The 13,440-nt window shown below is 38.1% G+C and overlaps 1 protein-coding gene across 6 annotated transcripts in view; it reads right to left on the bottom strand.

The window, feature by feature from the left end:
- The window catches only part of DISC1 (DISC1 scaffold protein), a 193,052-nt gene that overhangs the window by 9,250 nt on the left and 170,362 nt on the right, over positions 1-13,440 (bottom strand). For 4 of the 6 annotated variants that reach the window (XM_088052570.1, XM_088052574.1, XM_088052568.1 and 1 more), the window contains 2 exons: positions 9,097-9,141; positions 1,450-1,566 (listed from right to left, as the gene is read on the bottom strand). In XM_088052570.1, the coding sequence (XP_087908696.1) occupies positions 1,450-1,566; positions 9,097-9,141 (162 nt within the window). Of the gene's footprint in view, positions 1-1,408; positions 1,567-9,096; positions 9,142-13,440 lie in introns of all 6 variants that reach the window. The other 2 variants (XM_088052573.1, XM_088052571.1) reach the window with 1 other exon arrangement.

Below are 13,440 nucleotides of genomic sequence, written 5' to 3'. Positions count from 1 at the left end.
TACAACCCTCAGTGTTCTTCTATAAGGGCCACTGAGAAAGCTTGTTTGAGAGTAAATATATGTAAGGGAGAAAGGAATTGGATGCTCTGCACACACACACACACACACACATCCATACAGCTCTGAAAAGAATGCATTGGGGAAACACAACTGCAACTAAGCATGAACACTGCAAATATAATAAAAAAAATGTAGAATAATCTTTCTGTATATTGCCTGTATAGGGAAATGCTTAAACAAGACATATTTAAAGTACTGACAAATGACTGACTGGATTTCTTTCCTCCATTGCAAATCCCCTTCCCCTAACACCATCCTTCCTTCCCTCTGCCCCTCACACTTTATCCTTCTGTTACCTTTAAAGAAATCAAGTTTCTAGAATAGGAATTTTGCAATGACTTGCCATAGATGCCAAATTACTTAAAACACAGTGCTATTTCCACACACTATTTATTCTCTTTTCTCTAAACTATCCTCTACAGGACTGTCCACCTTCTCTTAGCAGGAAGTGAATCCTTTCTACACCATTGTCACCCCTAGTCACCTTCAGATGTCTCCAAGGGCTCCTCTGCTAATCTCTGCACTTTGAATATATTTATTTTTCTTCATGATCCTCTCAACTGCCATCTCTTCTCTACTAAAACTTAACAAGCTCAGTACTCTCATCTTCCTCAGCTTCACTGGTTCTTACTTTCCTTACCCTTTCTTAGAAGAACAAAATCTCCCTTATTATTGCTATATTCCTATAACTTTCTTATAAGATTTTTTTTTCCTATGGAAGTTACAAATGAAACAAAACTTTGTGCTCCTAAATTTTGAGAAATGGCCAAGGAATTCCTCATAAAGGTTAAGCAGTCTTCAGAAAAACTGACAAATATAGCACAGAAAGAGGTAAGTGTGCATAAGACAATATCTCATCTGGTTACTTCTATTGGAGTGTTAGAGGCAGATTAAAATGTGTAGGATGCCACACGATGCATCTGTTGTCCATTATTTTTTAAAAGAAAAATCCCCAAACTACAGGTGACAATACACAAAGTCTGAGTCAATAAAGTAGCATCTAATTCAGCTAAATCATGTTCGGAAATGCAGGTGCACAGACACTCGTACCCATGCAGCTTTTGGTGCACTACATATTTAATCATATGAGCATTACAAGCTAAAGGATTTTAACAGCAAAATAAAGGCTTTGCAGTGCCCAATCTTAATTTACAAAGAACTAACTTCTATTTAAATCAATCAAAGCTGGATCAGACCACAGTTAAAATGCACTATAGGAAAACTTACTACACAAAAATGCCCATGTCAGCAAGACAATGATTTCTCCCATTCTTAATGTAGCTAACCTACACTAAGAATCAGCATTCCATGTGAGCCTGAAAGGCAAGTATCTGATGTGCATACTTACCCAGATTGATATGTATCTATAGCTATAGCGAAAAGGATATGAATAACTCCTTCATCAACTCTGCAGGCGGAACTTTGCAATTGATCTTCCAGATGCACCAATTTCTCACTTATTGCTTCACATTTTTCTCCCAACTCTGCAGAAAATATGAAGAACTCCTACAGAAAGTTGAAAAATAAAAGAGAGCATGTTTGCTGCTGAATGCACTTTTCTACATCAAATTTGCATCAAATTAAAGGGAAAATAAAATATTAGTAAGGGGATATGATACTTTGCAGTGCAAAGACATTGCCTAAAAGCAAATTCCCATTAGAGAGACAAAAAGCTCTATATAATAAATTGGTGATTAATATGAAATGGAATGAGCTTGTGGTCTCAGTCTTCTTCCCAGCAGAAAAGAGTCACAATCTCACTTTCAGCAGATGATTAAAGGGGTGTGAAGACAACTACCCTGAACTGCTCTCCTTCTCCCCTGTTGTCTCATCACAGCAGGGGAGGGAAGTCTCATGCTAACCACCCATTAAGGTACCCAAATTATGAATTGTTCATGTAAATATGATTTACACTTTTAGGTCATGTAAATATTTCAAGCAGCAACATTTTGGTAACTCTTATACACATAAAATGTACTTATATTTTTGAAGAAAAATCTGGCTAGAGTACTTAGGGACTTCGCTCAAGCAATCAAAGAAAATGCATCAAAGTCTTTGAGATTACAAGATGAAACTGTACTTTTTTTACTGAGTTATCATTAAACAAGACTAAATTTTCAAAAATAATACTTCTCTACTTAGAACTTACACAGGCAAATACTTTTTCTATTTTAAATTGAGTATTTTAAACCAGTTTCAAAGTCCTTCTCATAAGTTTTTCCAGATACATTGCACAAGGATAACTGCTATTTTTTATATTTTGCATTGAGTAGTACTTTGAGAAATGACCCAAATAAGCAGCAAATATGAGAATAGAGGGGAAAAAAAATCAATCAATTTGTGCAGCTCTGAGACAAGCCTTTCCTCTCCCTCCCATGGCACCGTAGTGTTGTGTACAGTAATGACAAGGGTTATTTGTAAAAAAAGATTATGGTGCCAGGATGAACTTCTGCTGGAATCATGTTAAAAAAAAAAAAGAGTAATTCATCAGCTGGAATCCAGAAAACTTGACTGTCGCTAGACAATCCCTAGACCTAGTCTGTGCACTCATTAATAAAGCCAGCTTCTAATGTGGCCGTATACTAGCTGCAGAAAATTTTTCTCCTCAAAGAGAAAAGTACTTGGGGTCCTTTGTACTTATCTGTTGCTATAAGACATCAGTGGTTGCTTAAGAGAAATCAAACCTTCAGTCAAAGGCCTTCCAAAGAAATCACGCTAGTGCTTTTTGGAATGCTGCTTGTTGTGAGACAATTTGAGTTTTGGTGAACATGTTTACCAGATCTCAGTTGTGTGCTATCCTTTCACTTTGCATCACACAGTACATTGCATACATGGAGTTGAATGCCAGAAGAGCTCTGCTTGCTGGCACATCCTCTGTTATGGCACAGAGCTTCACCTTTCTGCTTTCCGCGGGCCTTTCCCGGACTTGGCTATCCAGCAGCTCCCACTGGGACCAGCTGCAGCTCAGCCCCTGGATGAGGTTGGTTAAGAGGTTGTGTTGCAAACCCCTGCAGCTCAGACACAGAGGAGCACAATGGCTGAGTCCTTGGCTCTGTGCACAGACCAGAGATACCACTTCCAGGCACTACCAAGCCTGAGAACCTACAGCAGCACTCCACAGAATGTACGGATATGAAAAAACCCCATTGTTTTTAAAGTAAGAACATGGGAGGAGAAAAGAAACATTCTCCTTGCAGCAACTAGGAACGTCTTTTTCTGAAGACGAGTGACAGAAGATGAGGAAAAAGTCTTCCATCCAGCTACTAAATTATTATTCAGCATACCAGCAGGACTCCATGTGCTGTAATGGAGTGGGACAACCCAGGCCATTTGTATCAGTAGAAAGCTCTTAGGTAATCATTCTGTGACATACATGCAAGAACAGATGACAATTGTCCAAGAGAATTTAGGGATCAGGCTAGAAAAAATCAGTAAATTGAAAAAATCCAAACAAGTACTCTGAAAGCACATCTAGAATTATGACCACATAGAGAAAGCTCCACATACGAAAAAACGCGGGGTATTCTTCCTCAATGATCATATTTTGGGTACATAATGCACTGCCTAAAAGTATAATAAAATCCTGTTTACTTTGGAAATTAAGGTAAAGGAACAATAAATATTAGACAGATGTAACCAATTGTAACAACAATATGGGCAGGCAGGGAAATCAGAGAGTGTAAAGGTCAAATCAAACTTGTTTAGGTCTTTAAACACTTCTAAACCAATTAAATCTAAATGGCTATGGTTGCACTTCAGAATAACCAAAATAGCTCTGTAAGATTGAGGTTATATTTAATTAGTCTTTTAATCCTAATAATGCAGCTTAATTTCTCTTTATTACAGCCATGATAGTGTATGAATGAACTATTTCTGCACCTACATAACCCAGGTGCCTTTTCAGTTGAAATGAGAAGTTCCTCCAACACCTTAGACAAGCATCAACTCCCAGGAATTTACTTGCAGGTGTCATGTGAAAAATGTAAGAGAACCATCATATAAATTGTAATTTCCCAGAATTTATATAAATAAATATGGAAATGGAAGAAACATACAGTGCTCTCAAAAATACACAACAATAATTCTAAATATTCAACCAATTCCACAGCTTCTGCCTCCAGGCCCTCATTTAAAAAAGGTTTGCTAGCCCAGAGAAGTAGATAGAAAAGATTTCTCTTAGTGCTTTTCATGCCTGGTAACATCATTGGTAGCATTTCTATTTGACATTTGTCTATGTAGGCAGGAAAACCCCTGTCAGTGATACACAAACTATTCAGAACAGCTCACGGTTGGGAAGCGGCACTTTACACTGATCAGCAATATCTCTGAGAGGAAAGTGGACTCTGCCTCAAGCTCAACTTATTCATAAAATACAACTAATCCAAGCTTGTAGGTTATGTCAATGCTACAAGATGCTGTAAGCCTGAAGACTTTGGTTATTTTTGCTCTAGTGGCATTTTTAGGAAGCAGCTGGGAGAGATTGCAGGATTCAGGAGAGAGCTGAAATGCAATATTGCTTTATGGATTTTTCTGTGAACAGGGAATGTAGCTGGCTGGGATTTTTTCCCCCTCTAAATCCTTAAGCAGGTGAAAACAGCACAAATATGGCTGTGATTTAAGGCACAATTCTTCTGGCTTCTCAAACAAAGCAGAAATTCTCATTCTTTCCCAAAGATGTGAAAATCTGATGCAAGAAATGGTAAAAACAGACAACGTTCCAGCCAATGCACTGCTGTAACATCCACATATTGCATCAAGAGTGGAGGGAATGGCTTTCACTTTCATCTTCTGCATTTTGTTTTACCCTTTTACATGTAATTATAGCCACCTATGAGCAATAGCTCCTTGACAGCATTACTTGAAGAAAATGTTTGATCAGCTTTTCCAGTGCAAATACCTCCTATGCTCTTCCATCTAGCTTAGTAATTTTATATAGAAGAATTGGTATTGTAGTCGCTAGATTAATTTAATTCTACTTTGGATTAGAGTCTATATTAGAGTCTTTGGTGGTTGTGCTGAGAAGGAGAATTCCCAGATATATCCTTAAAATTCATTCTTCCTACAGAGGAATACCCTTTGTAAAAGGGTATTGCCTTACTTCCAAGCAGCAGTATCATAATCCAAATAAAATAGAAACTTTAGAACACCTTCTGCAAAGCCAGATTTCTTTCACCTGCACTAAACAATCTCTCATAATAGTAAAAAGAACTCAAAGTAACATAAATAACAACTACAAAAACTTGTCCTTGCTGGCTGATACTTCACATTATGGCACAAGGTTTAGAACAGTGATCTACACATGGCAGAAGTGCTGCATGTTTACTCTCGACCCTTGCAGTAGTTAAAGGCAATTGACACTTGAAACTCCAGAATGTTAGGCCATGACATATCTCAGACAATTACTAGAAACAAGATGCAACCATCCATATTTGTCCTGCTTGAGCAGATGCTTCAGTCACATGCAGGCTAAGTGCACATACCCTGAGATAAATGAGCTGCATGGCCGTGAGGTGACCACAGAGCAGGGAAGGAAGAAACTGAAGAATTTGTTCCTGCTCTGCATCCCAGATTTCCTGCCCCATGTGCATTGTCCTGGGCATTGTCCTGTTGTAGATGAGGAAAGCCACTGAGGACAACGCATGTTACTCATGACCAACACCACCACGTCAAGGCTGTCCAGGAAGCATCCAGGGACCACCAGAGCCTGCTCTGCAACTTGCAGTGTGACCAAGCTGTGACTGTCCTTGTGGCTCTTAGCAGCTGACATGGGTTCTGACTGCAGGGTACAGACTGCTCCAGGGCTAAAGGACCCTTGCAGTGAGCAGGTTTTCTTCTGGCTACAAACCAAGATGGTTACATTCTGTTTTACCCTTACGTGCCACATAACAATAACTAATAGTTCTCCTATATATCACTACGTTTTATGTGGTTGAAGACTTTGACTTTCAACCAGACTAGGATCTTGAAACCTTTTATTTCCATTCTTTTCCTTCTTTCCTTCATCATGTTCCTGTCTTCTATAGAGGGAGGTGTCCAGACTAGAGCCACAGTCCTCTGGAGGCTTTGGCATTCTCAGCTAAGCACCATAATTATTTCTGTCCTACAACTGACATTCCCAGTAATGAGGCTGCAAACGACATTTGCCCTTTCTTCCAATACAATGAAGGTAATGAGTCCCACTATATTTGTAGCCCACTAGAAACCTAGATTCTTCTGCAGTATTGTCAACTTAGCTGCTATTTATCATCTGTATACATAAATCCTACTCTCCCTCAAATGTAATTTGCACCTGTCTTTCAACATATCCCTTCTTATTGATTTCTGACTATTCTTTCAATCTATCAAGACCATTTGGAACTCTAATCCTAATTGAAATTCTGTTGACTGGCACATAAACTCCTGGCCTACCTCCTTTTTAAAGGCAAACACAAAGTCTGCCTTTACTGATTTGCTGGGACTTCAAGCTTCCGCTAGGAGTTTTCAAAGGAGCTTGTTAATGGTTTGGAGATTGTTTTTCTTGGCTCCAATGTGCTCAGGAGAAATTACATCAGTCTAGCCTGACTTGAGTACATCTCATTTGCCTTTGGGTCTTTTACTGCATTTGCCTCTTACTACCTTGTAGTGAATCCTAGGAGCACTACATAAGTGGACATAGCTTATAATCTTTAAAAAGACCAAAAGCAGAGAGAATAAGGAAGGAAAAAAAATCTGATCTCATTTGTTTTCTCATTCAATTTTCTTGTTAGAAGACACACGTTTTCTTTTACCTTTCCCTTGCATCCAGCTTATCCCTGAACTCTCTTGCCATTTCACATCTTCTGTTTCATGTAGCTTAGTGTGCTCAGGAGTCTTGCTGCTTCACACTTAGACAGTGAAGTACCCTCCTAGGCTCATTCTTACTAACACTTTTTTCCTTTCCTTGTCAAAACCTTTGAGCCACTAGGAAACTGCTGACACAGACATGTAGTCTGTGATTGTGTTTGCACTTTTCTGCACCAAAAGAAGATGCAGCTGTACTATAAACCTGATGTCTTCTGGACACTACCAAAGAATACTTGCTGATTCCTTCTCCTACAGTTTGTCCCACAGAAAATGCCCTGTTGCTTCCCTCATTTTGTTTAGCTGAGCCTTTCTTTCGTGGAGATAGCTATCTAACTTTTCTCAGAAGAGGGATCAAAGTTGTTTCCCAATTGCTTTTGCTCTTATCACCTTCCACTTACAGACTGTTAGCTTGTTCCATCAGCGTGGTTATATATATTTAGGAGACTCCAGCACTACGACACACTCCCCACTTTCTCATATGCAACAATTTAGGCATAAAGCCTTCCAGCCAGCTGTGACCGATCTCTTTCCCACCATCACACGCTTTTCCCACACTCCCTTTGTTTGCACTGATCCCCCTCCCTTCTCCACATGGGAGTGTTAAATGACTCATCAGAATTACAGTCTGACGTTGGCAAGTCCTCCCTTTGTGTATCTTCCATTACAGCTACAGAGGAGTGTCCCTGGAAAAGCATCTCTGCAGGAACAGAGTTTTTCACTGCCTTCCAGCACCCAGCTGTGGCCTGACAGCAGTCTTCCTATTCTCATCCCTAGTAGACTGAAGATCTTCCCTAATTGCAGACTTTCTAAAATGAGAGCACACTACTGCACTGGCTCATTTAATTACACTGGGACAATTCCAGCTCCTGCTGAGGGAGGATGAGGCTATTTACCGACTAACCAATAAAAATTCACAGTGGGTCAGGACTTGGAAAAAGAAACAAAGTACCAAACTGTTTTCCTGTGTCCACACCCTGCTGTGCAAGGAGTCAGTATAGCTGGGTTTCATTTATAGGTGGTTCCTAGGATTCTTCATTCCCATCTCTGCTCCCAAGTCAGTAAGATGCAACAATCAGGAATGACTAACTTGGTGCCCTCCTGCAGGCAGTGGGGGAGACTGACCAGCGCAAATTAGGGGACCAGAGCACCAAAGATACATTTAGGCAAAACCTTGACATGGTACAGGCTGCTGACACTTTCACAGAGCTTTATGGACTCTACAAATCTTCATCAGTCCAGCTGTGGCAGTGTGGGAATCTAAAGAAATGTCTCATGTGAATAGTTACCCTAAATTTTAATATTTATTTATTGAATATTTGCCTGGTTTGGAGCACTTGTCAGTTGTACTTGACAGGAAGCAGGTATGTTGTTATGGAAAGGGAACTGCGGGTTACTTGTCCATGCAATTTATTTGCTAGCTGGACGCAATGCTTGGATACTGAATTTCCTTACAATGTAAGTTGCAACCCAGGGCATACTGATACAAAAATGGACCAGACTGAAACAGCACAGCTCTTAGAACCAGGGCAGCTCTCGTTACACATATATTACCTAAACTTTTAGTTTGTAGGTAGACAGATTTTTGTATATAAGCAGGTTTTTCTCATAGGCCATATATCTCATGTTACTCAATCATTCCGGCTTTCTTGAACACATGGACTAGGTTCTGAGATCTTTTTTTAATGAAAATGGTGTAAAATTACAAACATCCAATGATTTAATTTAGATGAAATTCCTGTTACCATGTATTCTGCTGCAGTATGCTTGTATGCTTTTACACTTCAAAAATAAATTCAAAGGTATTTTTAGTGGCACACAAGAAAACGGGCTAAGCATCACAATTTTCTTCCATTCCTAAGCATCATGACAGTGCTACAGTGGGGCTGGCTAATTATTACTGGTTCTTCTTTTCCCCAGTGTGTTCATCCTGTTGTTGGCATGTGTCAAAAAATACTAGCACAAGTTTTAACTATAAACTCCCTGAAATACTCAGCAATTAGACCATTATCTTCAATGGAAAAAGAAAAAAACAAACAAAAAAAAACCGAATGGGCCTACTCTAGTTGTGATTCTGTTGCTTTTCCAAGTGCTCACACACTGTCTAGCAATTTTTAAGCAAAGGTAGCACTATAAAAACAAGTGTCATTTGTTCTAATTGAGACAAAGAAAAGTCTGTACAATATCACCACTTTATACTGCCCAGGAAACACTTACCTCAGATAAATGACCCTCTGTTCCAAATGAAATATCTTCCATAACCTGTTAGAGATAAATTATTAAGTATATAGTAGATACATGCTATATAAACAGTATGATTTTAATGGAACTTATAAAAACCATATAGCACAATAAAAAGTTATGTAAGCTGAACAACTGCATCAATTTTCTTCACATGCATGAAAGACTTCAATTGAATTTGTAATGGGGCAATGGCAGCCACCCAATACTTAAAACTATATTTGAATATATTTTATTAAAGTCTGCTTTGGCTTCTCACTTAAAACCCACAAGGAATACTGCCTTTAAAACTCAAGGACTAACTATAGATTGAAACAAACTTTTCTATCAAGCTCTTGCAGATCTGTATGCCACTCAAGAGTCTACACACTTTTTTTTTTTCTGTAAGAACCCTGTAAATGATTCTGGGCAGGGAAAATGAGAAACCCAATCAATGTTCCTATTGCTAATTATAGTCAATTCTTCCTTCAAAATTTCCTTCATCTATGAAGTCTATATGAAATTAGCCGAAGTTTCATTGACTGGCTGAGGAGCAAAGAAATTTGATGTTAACATCACTGGGAAATCATTAATAGTGGTCATGCCTAACAGTGTTTTTGATAATAAGCTGAGATAGGGACACTGCTTTGGTATGCACAGACACACACACATATATACAGAAACCCATCTTTAATTCTTCAGAGGCTTAGAAGAAAATCAAGCCCTAACAGTCACAAAAAGTCAAACTACAACTGAAATGGTGGGACACCCTAATTTCATCAACACAGCTATCAGCTGGAAAATACACACTTATATGAGAATTCATATATAGATACACATAATAAATGTGCAAAATCATTAATCTGCCACACAATCACAATTGCTACTGGATACTATTTTCAGCAATCTGAAAAAAAGTTTAAATTTTTCTTGCCTGTAATATTAATTTTCCAATGGTATTTTTACTGCCTAATTACATGTAAACATTAAGCTTACTGAGGTGCTACAATCCCCACCTAAGGAGCTAGCATTTTTACCAGCAGAACTCCACCCCACCTCAGATGCAGCTGAGGGCCACTGTGCTGCACAGCTCCACGTGTGGCTGTTCAGTCAGAGGATCTGACCATTGTGTACAAGCCAGCTGCCTCTTGCCACTGACATCCTTTTTTTAGCTTGGATCAATACAAGGAACATACAAATGCTGACTTTCACTAATGCTTAATGCTGACATTTAAAACTAAGATTAAATTCAAAATTTCCAAATTATTTTCTAAGCTCCACAAATACAGCATTTAATTAAAGCTCAAATGAATGCACAGTTTGTTTAGCTTTCAAAGGGCTTTGTCCTTTACACATTACATGTTTGCCTCCTGGACCACAGGCTACCCCAGTGCACAGTAATCAGTTACAGACTGCTCACAAAGGCTTTCTTGGTGCTTGCTATCACTAAATTCTGAAATATGTTGCATCTTGTTCTGCAATAACTTCTTCTTAATAGCAGACACTGCATTAAACATTATTTTTGTGATGGCCCATTTGGTATCATTTAGACCTCAGTAACTTTTAACAATTTAATCACATGAATGCTTTACAGTAATAGAACATTTTCCAAACACCAAAGTGATCTTCAACCAACCCCAGAACATCATCCCAGCTGGCCAAATTGAAATATGTAAAGAAGAGGAAAAGACAGCAGGCCTTATCCTTATCCCTGTTCTCTACTTGTTTTGTGATGAAAGAGTGAGAATTTAACTACAAACAATTCTGATGGGACAACTACCAAAAATGCTGACTTACAGAAGTTAAAACTACTGAATTTTGGATTTTACCTTGTAACTTTAATCACCTCAATTTTCTTGAAATCTAGTAGGTGTTTCTTTCCTTCATAGTGATTAAGAGGGAGCACTGCACAGCAAGCCAGAGAGCAGAAGAAGAAAAAAGGATAGGTCAGGAACTCAAGCCTGCAGGGGCACACATACCCATGTTCATCAGGTTACTTGCTGTTAGGGAGGTCCCAGCACACACAAATCTCTCAGTTTAGTTATTAATTTAGTTATTTAACTAAATGAATAACTTTATTAGTTATCACTGGTGGTTCTGCTGTTTTTAAAAGCTTTTATAAAAGAGTTTGCTTACACATACATTATCAAGAAGCAAAAAAATAAAGCAAGATATTATAAGGAGTGGAAGAAGCAGGCATTAATGTCTAAAGAGAAATGAAATGCTACTGTATGTTTTAGAAATCACCCAGACATGCATATATGCAACCATGTAGTAATATTCATTGCAATTTCCACCTCACTCAGTTTAAAAGCATGGAATGTTTGTGGGATGAAAACTAAAACCCATCTTTAATTCTTCAGAGACTTAGAAGAAAATCAAGCCCAAATTGTCACAAAAAGTCAAACTACAACTGAAATGATGGGACGCCCTGATTTCATCAACACAGCTACCAGCTGGAAAATACACACTTATATGAGAATTCAAGAATCTCTATCAAATACATTAGGCAAGCTGACTTCCACATGACTGAGGGTAGCAATATTGTCTGCAACTTTGCTCCTGTGTGTTTTTAATGCTATAGCCTAATGAGCTATTTCAATTGAGAGAAGCACATCTTATTTAAGTAACTCAGAGTAATTCACAGGATGATTTTTGCTAGCCCCACTTTATTTAGTTTTCACCAAAACATCTTTAATGATGTTTCAACAAGTTGAGCTTCCAATGCATCTGATTTTCATCCCTAGTTAACAGTCAGTTTTATAGAGGAAGCCTGATTTACTGAATTATTTTGGGATGCCAGTCTACCACATAAAAACTGGGGGAAAAAAATCAGTAGCATCTTAGAAAACACAGTTATGAAAACTATAAAATAACTGTTGACAGTTAATAAACCTGTGCACGCATGAGAGTAAAATAACAAACTTTCAAAGAATTTATACCTTATATATTTTTGTACCAGAACATATCATATTTTATGATTTAGTGAGGATATTTAATTAAAAATGATAAATGGCCCCTCTGCAAAGGAGTATCTGAGGATCTATGAGAAGGGCTCTTTCATCTATTTTGCTTTTCTTATTATTGTTATGTTTCTTACTTATTTTTGTTTGGTTTTTTTTTTTTTTGTTTTCTAAGGAAACCTATAGAGTAAGATACAGTTATATACAAGAAAACTATTCATAGTACACATCAAGAAAACCAATATTCACCTGGCACTAGTGCTTAGCTCTATATGACACAATAAATAACTGGAGAGCTTCATTTATAGAATTCCACTGTAAAATAAATCAATCACCTGGGGATGAAATATTCCCAAGGCATATATGCATATATGTTATTATCAGCCTTTCATATATTGTCTTGAAGTAATTAATTCAGTAATCTCTAAGTACAAAGAACATGACTCTCTCCTGTTTCAGTGGCCAGTGGTGCTCTCTAGAAATTCTCTGATGGTGAAGAGAGGTTGTGACACAGTTGAACAGAAAAGTCATTCCAGAAACATGGCAACCACAGCAAGCTACCCCTCTCACAGGGGCACCACAACCTTGTTAAATGAAATTTATCACTTGCTGATAAATGGCTATGAAAAGGTTCCCTGCTAATGGCAAAGGATAAGATTTTCCATGGAAGTCTTATAAGCGGCTAAATTGAGAGACTAAGCACCACATCACTATTTTTCTATATTGAATTATTTTCAAATAAAAAATACACTGCCATATAACAGGGCATTTAAATGCTTCAGAAGTGGTTTGTTTTTCAAGTCCATTCACAAATCAAGATGGATCTTTGCTTGCACTTCAACATGTTCAAAACCACAAGTTAGCATGATTTGTGTCAGGTTTTTTCGTTTGTGTCAGGTTTTTTAGTTTGCTTTTATATTCTGCCTTGTGATGAACTAATAAGAGGTGTTAGGGAATAACCCGTTATGGCTCTTCTCTAAAAGATTAGATACTGCCTGTCACTGCAAATACAGTTTCCTCTTCCATTCAAGATGTGGAGAACCATCCCTCAAGCTCCACATATCTCTCCACAGCCAGAAGTCACCTCACTTCAGCTGCCCATCTGTCACTCTTGGATAGTGAGGTTGATTTCCAGTGAAACAATCTGGGCTTGCAGGGGTGAAAGAGGTGGTAATCTATAGCACAAATATCAGGAGTGCTACAGAAACAGTAGCAAAACAAAATCCCAAACTCTCCAGAGCCTCTAAGCACTTTTGACACTGGAGCACAGCTTTCAATAACCAACATATTATGTTATGTCATAACCAACCAATATTATTTCAGCAGACTCATAAAAAAATACAGTAAGGCAGTGATGTGGTGGAATCAAAGCCAAGCT

This window comes from Pseudopodoces humilis, chromosome 3, assembly GCF_049639895.1.
Source record: "Pseudopodoces humilis isolate 2021_Gansu_Grassland_sample_001 chromosome 3, ASM4963989v1, whole genome shotgun sequence".
Lineage (NCBI taxonomy): Eukaryota > Metazoa > Chordata > Aves > Passeriformes > Paridae > Pseudopodoces > Pseudopodoces humilis.
This window is presented reverse-complemented; position numbering and strand designations above follow the sequence as displayed.